Raw genomic sequence first — 8269 nt, 5'->3', positions numbered from 1 at the left:
GACAACATGAAGATCACTGGATTTCTCGAATCTGAGTAGGTTTGGTCGTTCGCTTGCGCTCTCCGCCATTTCTCTTCTAAAAACCAGAACGACCAAAACCTGAAAAATACGTATTAGACCAGCGTGGTCCAATTACAATTCGGAAGGCCAAATGGCGCGCGCGGACTGTTTTTATTATCCCGCGATCTTATTGTTAAGGATATGTAATTTTCTATAAAGCTTTGCAATATAATTGTCTCGTAATACCAATTCCAACTTTTTAAACTAGATAAACGCAATTAGGTTTATCCGATATTAACGGAGCCTATACCCAATACCAAGTGGTAGTGTCGGAAATTTGCCAACACTGGGGTTTATCGGTGCCGATCCGAAACCACATTATTGTATAGAAATTATAGCCTTGATTTGCGATCCAACGCAGCAGTTCTACCGGAAGTAAATTCATATACTGAAAAATAATCAAACTTACATAACACGTTAAAGGAAATTTTGGCCTAATAATAAAAATTACGTTTGACATTTTTACGCAAAGTTCAGTTCAGCCATACAGTGAGGAGATAACAGAGTGCTAATATTCCAATGCATCAAGTATAGTTCTAAGTAAGGTTTAACGTTTTGGCGTAATTGCGCGCTTAGCTTAGCTTTAGTTGCATTATATTATTGCACACCGGTTTGTTAAAAAAAAAATCAGTTGCATAATTGTACACCAGTGCATTTATTATGCCCCTTCCCCACCAAACTAAAATCCCAGATCTGCCCTTGCAACATTGACCATATGAAACACATGAATTTTAATAGCCATAAATTATAGTTGGACAACGCTTTATTAGACATCAAAAAAGGCACATTAAAAAAAAATTAAATAAAACTTTATTGCTCGTATAAAATAATTACAGTACGAAAGTTTCGCTACAAGAACACAGCCACTTCTTCGCCAGGAAGCAAGTCTGGCAAATTGAACCATTCCCGGTTTTTGCCTTGTCGCGCTTTCTTCTGTCCTTGAGGCGCTAGCGATGTACTAACTGCTGCATCATAACAGGCTTAGCTCAAACTAACATTTGGGCATCACGTTGCGTGAAGTTTTGATATATCCTCGTATTTAATGTTCTCCACAACCCTTCCCATTAAAGGACCCTGAAAGAAACAACGCATTACCGCCACTATGAAGGATTTAACATTAATCATTTAATTTTACATTTAATTTTATGTCACCTCACTAATTTTTACAGTGGCGTTAAAGTTTTTAACATCGACAGATTCCATTGTTGCTACCACTCCTCTGTATCCTCCATTCACGATCAGGACTTTTTTACCTGCATGTTATATGTTAGCCGATCAAAAGGTATCCTGTTTTACCACAATTGGATGGGAAAGTACAAATTACAGGTAGACTAGGCCTAGTGTGCTTTTTTTATAGGAGTAGGCGGTATTAATAGACTAAACCTTTTTTTAAATCAAAGCATTCTAAATAAAGTAATCTCTATTTTTTGTATACGGACAACGCGTGATTAGAGGTGTCCTGATATATTTTGTGTAATAAAATTGTAGAAGAAAACAGTTGAGCAAGGCTGTAAAACAACTTTTACCCACATTTTTTTACTGTTTAGAGCTGTGTGTGATGGTCATTTTTAGTTTTTGTAACAAAAGACAGATTCGTACATTTTTTTATCTGAATAGCTTAAATTAGCGCAGTAGCAAACAACATTAATTAAAAATATATATATATAAAATATTTATGACGTCAAAACTTACCGATAGCTGGTAACACAGTTTCAACGTGCATTTGATCAAGCTTAATTTTGCCAGAATTGTCCAGCAATTGAACAACTGCAGTAAACCTACATTATAAGTATATAAAATATATTTGTTAATACATGTAAATAAAAATGTATGTATATAAAATGCATTTGTTGTTTTAAAGTTTGAAAGACTGTGTGCAGATGGCCTACCTCGCAAATATTAGTTCTTCAAACTGCCTTACCTCTGTAACTTTTTAATTTTATTAAATTTTACTTAATCGTTGAACGTGTTTGTCAAAATTGTTTTAGTTATTGTCAACCATATATTGTCTTACTTATCCATAACTTCTTGCACCACTGCTTTGCGCTTGTAATATTTTTCACCCAACCGTTTTGTTATCACTTTTACAACAATTCCAGAGGTTAACCAATTTTCAGTTCGTTGTGTCAGTTTTTTCTTTACTTCCTCTGCCTGAAAAAACAAATTACATGATTGGCTGAGTATTTCTGTTGCAACTCTATTTGACTTTTAGGTAAATTTAAACTGACCCATTTAAAATACAAACTTACCCTTTAATATATATATTTTTTAATTTATTCTTCAAAAAAAAGCTATAGCTTAATTTGAATCGCCTAAAAATATTTGAAATACTTACTGTCATAATTTCATCCAAAGCTGACTTTTTCTTTTTCATAGACTTGTTAATTGTAACAGACGGCTTTCTTTTTTGAGTTTGACCAAGTTTCTTGAATGAGCTGACAGGATTTGAAGAAGTCGTAGCAGGTTCTAAAAAGGTTATTTATTTTAATTATTAAATATCTCTACTTGTAACTTTGGAGCATAATGGTTGAGGTTGCAGTAAGACATAGTAAGAATAGCAATACTTACTTCTGTTTGAGCTTTGATATTCAACTACATCTATTTGCAACATTTTTTAAAAGATAGCACAAGCAAAATTCCCGGAAAGCGAGGCAATATGTAGAAAAAGCATATATACAAATATGTATAGGTAAATTTCTGGTGTGGTCTCGGTATAATTACTTAATTAACAATAACTTAGTTTAACAATACCCTAGAGAAGTGATTCTCAACCTATAATGGCTTGTGCCACTTAAATTAACCTGCTTTAATCTGCTACAAAATTTTGCAAGGGAGGTTTTAAAAGTTATAAAGATAACCACAAAGTTGAGTTTAATAGTTATACAATTTTTTTTCTTCCAAGGACCACTCCATGGCTTCAAAAGGGGGTGAGGGTCCGGTAAAAGAAACCCTGAGTTTAACATAATTTGCGATCAATGTTATACTTACTTTACCGAACGTAAATTGCAATATAGACCCTAAAACGATTTCAAGTGAGACCATAGTGGCAATAATAATTATATATATATATATATATATATATATATACATATATGTGTGTGTGGAAAAGGTCAGGAATCATCTTGTGAGGTCAGTAATCACTATAAACTTAGTGTAAGGATGGTCAATTAAAATAGAACAAGCAGGTTATTAAAAGGATGTAAAAAGTGCCTTGGTAGGCTGTCCAGAATTTTTTTACAATGTACATAATTTTTGAATGAAAGAAAAAAGGATAAATGTAACACACAAATTGTAACCATATTTGTGTCAAACACTTGTTTGTTTTTTAGGATTTTATAATAATGGACAAAATCGGTTGGCAAATACACAGGCACAGAAATCATGATGCAGAACTTTATTTGAACAGATTACAAGGGTCATAATATTGCCACTTTGAGCGGTCACTGAATCCTTTCAGTAAAGAAACGCCAAAGGAAAAGAAACAAACATAACTGAAAAACGAGAAAAAACAAAGCACATTTAGATTTTGTGCTTTGTAAAATATACATCATGTATAACTGGTACATAAAACACCCTGTTTGGTCAGGGCAGCGCTAGGTTTTGATCTGGAAATAATACCTGCAGTCCCGACTGTAGACAAATTAAAAGCAATTTTCTCTTCTTCATCGCGTCTTAGTTCAGTGTATTCAGCTCTGATTGAGGGGGTTAGTGTCTCTTGTCCCTTCTTTACCATTTCTTCAATTGCTCTAAGAAAAATCAAACTCATACAAATTGTTGTCAAAACAGAAAGAGTGTTAAAAACAATGTATAGATATATTTACATTATACATATATATAATCCAGAAAAATAACTGATGTGTGTTTGACCAGTAGTCAGTAAAACATCAAAAATGAGTGGTTGACACGGCCATAACACTAATGCAATACTTCAAACAACAATGTGTTGTTTAAATCGATGTATTTTTAAAAGGTCAAAATTTTGTCAGAAAAATAAATTCTTAGGCCAAAATATTAATTTTTCAAAAACTAATCGCCCTACTAATAAGCAATTACTGATTCTAATTTTTTATAAACAGCAGCATTTGATCGATAGCACAAAAAATGTGCTTCAGGAACTGGAATAAACTAAATCCAGTTGGTGTATAACATTTCATAGGCATTATGCTAAGATTTGTCCATGTTCTTAACAGAAGAGCCACCATAGCAGCAATCCCAATAATCCATTAGCTTTTTTATATTATACATTTTAAAGTTATTTGCTTTAAGATGATTGATTTATGTTTTTTACTAATTTTGATTTCAATATTTTTCAGAGGGAGGGGAGGAGAAATAATCTTAATATACCCTATAGTGACAGCAATTAATGACAAAACTCTTTGCTAAAATATTTTTACCAGGGCCAGCATGTTTCAAGATAGATTGTTACTTTTCCAACTTAACGCATTTAAGAAAATTACAAACTCTGCAGCTGTCATCCAACTTTAGTCACTCGACAAATACCACTTGATTCGCAATTAAATGATTAGGCGAAGGTTATTGCAAAGTAATTAGACGACTGTGTATGTATAATCAGATGCAACCATCTATGTAAAACAAAGTTTTATCTCAGTATTTGCATTCCATTTAAAAACAATACAAACATGTAAACAAAATATCTATCTTTCTACTCAATATTCAACTAAAAAAATAATATTAGTTGTGCGCGTTGTGCATATTAATTTGCATCAAGTTAACAACATACTTTGCATGTCGCTCTTCATCTCCCCTCTCCCTTGCTTTTTGTTTTTCCAATTCCTTCTGTCGTTTTAACACCAGGGGATCTCGGTCAATATACTGAATAAACCAGCCCTTTTCCGTTTCGTCAACTTTGCAGTGTCCTGGTTAGAAGTATTATGCTATGGTCAGATTGATTGCATGTAGGCTATTTTGGTGTTTTCATGGTGCATATATTTTTACACAATGCATATTTTTATGCAACCAACAGATATTATTAGAAGCCATATTAAAGTACCTTCTCTTCCCAACCACTTTGTAAATGCAGTCAAAGTCAGCCACCGTGTAGAGTTCATGTGAATATGCTCTTTGTGGCTAATATATTCATTATATACCTGAAATATTGTCAAATACCTCTTAAAATATTTTATGATATAGAAAAATATTTTATGATGTTTACTTGTCAATGTACTAATGTAAAGATAGTCTTTAGAAAAATATTATAAATGTGAAGGTGTTGGAATTTTGGGTTTGCACGCTCTGCTACAAAATAAAAAAGTCACCAAATACAAAATAATTAAGCATATACCAATATCAACACACCACAGTAAAAAGCAGGTTTTAAATTTGTAATTTTTTTAGAGATATACTTACAACATTGTTATGAACCCTCTTTGTCCCATGTGTTCGCTTTAAAAGTTGCATAAAATCTTTAAAAAACTCATCAGAGAAAAAGTTATTGAATGAACCTGGATTTTCGCCAGCTATTAAAAGTTGTCTTTGGTGTGACTCAGACATGCAATGACATTTAAATCCATTCTGAAGAACAAATTTCAAACCTAACTAATAATAATAATACAAAAACTACTTATTATGTTTATTTAAACAGATCCAAACAGAAAGAATTCCTGCTCAGTGAGGAATTTGATTATTTGAGTGGACAAATTGAACTAAAAAAAAGGTTAGAGTATAGTATTCATAGTACTTTTATTAATATTAAAAACATTACTTTGGGCCCCTGGTGTATGACTCAACTTTAATACATTAATCACATGCCCAGTAATCCAATTACCTTAAAACAACAAACTGATACATATTCAGGGTTCAAAAATAAAATTTTATTTTAAATCAGTTAAACAAAAATGTGTGATAGGAAGAAAGTTTTCACACTTTCTATTAAAGGACAAGGTGTACTAAGATACTGCTAAAATGAAAGCAAACTCGGTCACAATAAATACAACTCCTAAATTTCACATGAATCTTACTTGTTTTGTAACAAAATAAGTATATATATATATATATATGTTATTTGGTCAATCAAATTGCTCTAAGAAAATAACAGTATTTATACTTCGTTTTATTTGTTCATATTTTTGACTTATCACAGGACAGTACTTCAAACTTACTGTTTTATGATGTCATGTTAGAATACAGTTTTGTAATTACTTTTGTTTTCATGCCTCATTATAAAAAGGCCCTCCCATACAAAAATTCTAGTTCCACAGGGGTTAGCTTTTTAGGTATGGTTTAGAAGCCGTGACCACCTATTTACTGCAGAAAACAGTTTATTATTTAAATGTCTATTATTATTTTTTGGTTATACAAACCTTTGTGGATCCATGTGATTTTACAATATCATTAGCACACAACACTTTCATTAAAGTTCAAAGGTTGGGTTATTTATAAACAAACAACGGGCTTTCAAAAAAAATGATTTTAAAGAAGCATGAAGTTATATTGCAGTGGTTCCCAAGCTGGGGGGTTTGGAACCCACTCCTGACCCTGAACAGGGACAAACAGTTCGGTGCCAAAACAATTATACCAAAAAGGAAGATTAAGACCAGTGGTCATCTATCATTTGAAACCTCTCCCCACAGCTTTAGATGTTACTTAATCTGTTTAAGTGGCAGTCAAAGGGGTTTAGGACCTTGTCCAACAGGTTTAGGATTTGCTTAGGTTGATCTTATACTATGCCATAATTATGAACAATTCAGCTTTAGATATAGGTCTTACTGTGTGTTCCTATGCAAACTGCCTTTTTTAGGTTACAAATAAATTGTTTAACAGTTCGCACAGAAATTTGCGACTTGGTTAACCATTTTTACAATTTTAACAAATTTTACCTCATCTCTGCATTGTTTTTGACACATCTGGCAGTACCATCTTAACTTTTGAAGTCCTTTGTTTTTTATCCTATTTCCAATCGCTTTAGGAGTCAAAAATCCAGCTTTTTCTTTTCCCATAATAAATAGGAAAGTATTCCAAACTAATAAGTGTGATTTTTCAAATTTTAACCAAATAATCAATGATGTTTGTGTTTTCTTTATGTTGTACTGTTGACAGGTGTATGTTAACTAAGCTCTGCAAAAAAAGTACTGTAACAAAAATAGGACTTATCCTGGTTAACTTTGGGGTGTTCATTTCGAAAAAACACAGTATAAAATGTATCGATGCTTTTGTAACTATGGGATAGTTGAGCGTAAACATACAATTGTTAACAAAGACAATGGAAAAAATCATACAGTATTATAAAGGAGAAGCAATAAAATCGAATGAAAAGTACATTAACCACTCAAATATCAAATGGTCTAGAACAGTGCTTTTCAACCGGTGTGCACAGTGCACCCTAGGGTGCATCAAATTATGCATGGGGAGCACCAGTACGAAAAGGTATACAAGGATGCATAACAAACTTTAATCAATGAACTATTAATATTTGACATTCAGATATAAGATTTTGTTTGAATGCTGTTTTTTTTAAGTACTCACAAGCATAACCTGCAGCCGTGATCGAACTCTCACCAGCAGTTTGTAAAATTTCGACAGCTCCGCTCGGTTTAATTGACATGGTGATATTAATATGCATAATGATTTTTAATATCGCTTTTTATCTCAGTTTACCTTTTAAGTCAGGGCGTCCAACCCGCTGCCCGTTGAACTTTCTGCATTTCATGTTAATTCTCACTAGTTAATACGCTGACAATTTTTTTCTTACAGGAATAGCGTTTTTTACTTAAAATCTAACAAGTGGTACAACAACAAATGCTTAGATCTTTATGCACTATGTGCGCAAAAAATAATTAAAACACAAGCAGCTCCAGTGGGCAGAAAATTAATAAGTGACATAATAATGGCTTTTATTGTAAGACAATTAATATATTTTAGGCATATTTTAAACAACAGCAGTAAGCCGAAGTATACATCTAGCATTATTTTATCTTAGATAGCTCCCCTCAAGCAGACTTGGACAACTAGATAATTCTAGTTTTCTAATTTATTGAATTAGAGCAAAATGCGGCTAATTCTACTTCTAACCTAATTTGTGAATTGCTTGTTTTCTCTAATTCTAGTTCTAATCTAATTTGGATTTTACCAAAAATGCTACTTTGTCCAACGGCATTTTTAGGCTCTCAGTTCAAACACAGAATTTCAATTAAAATTTTCTGGTTGGAACGACTTGTATGTAATTTTTACAGGCTACAAAGCTTTAAAAGGC

General features: G+C 32.5%; 1 protein-coding gene across 1 annotated transcript; it reads right to left on the bottom strand.

Annotated features, from left to right (window-relative positions):
* Positions 1–808: 808 nt before the first annotated feature.
* Positions 809–7726, bottom strand: LOC146164143 (DNA/RNA-binding protein KIN17-like). Its single transcript, XM_083381355.1, has 10 exons — positions 6897–7726; positions 5428–5592; positions 5072–5168; positions 4802–4937; positions 3679–3806; positions 2396–2526; positions 2075–2211; positions 1753–1838; positions 1213–1313; positions 809–1134 (listed from the first exon to the last, which is right to left on the bottom strand). The coding sequence occupies exons 1-10, from the start codon at positions 7014–7016 to the stop codon at positions 1066–1068; spliced, it is 1170 nt and encodes a 389-aa protein (XP_083237481.1). The 5' UTR covers positions 7017–7726; the 3' UTR covers positions 809–1065.
* Between the last annotated feature and the right edge of the window lie 543 nt (positions 7727–8269).

This window comes from Ascidiella aspersa, chromosome 2 (assembly GCF_963924565.1).
Source record: "Ascidiella aspersa chromosome 2, kaAscAspe10.2, whole genome shotgun sequence".
Lineage (NCBI taxonomy): Eukaryota > Metazoa > Chordata > Ascidiacea > Phlebobranchia > Ascidiidae > Ascidiella > Ascidiella aspersa.
Note: the sequence above shows the minus strand (reverse complement) of the source record. Positions and strands in the feature narration are given on the sequence as shown.

Bases quoted from the DNA above. Each gene is read 5' to 3' on its own strand.
- LOC146164143 (XM_083381355.1), bottom strand. From the start codon at position 7,016: ATGGGAAAAGAAAAAGCTGGATTTTTGACTCCTAAAGCGATTGGAAAT. The intron at 4,938-5,071 runs GTACTTTAATAT...ACTTCTAACCAG, and splicing joins AAAGTGGTTGGGAAGAGAAG to GACACTGCAAAGTTGACGAA. The intron at 1,839-2,074 runs GTAAGACAATAT...CTTATAATGTAG, and splicing joins GTGCAAGAAGTTATGGATAA to GTTTACTGCAGTTGTTCAAT.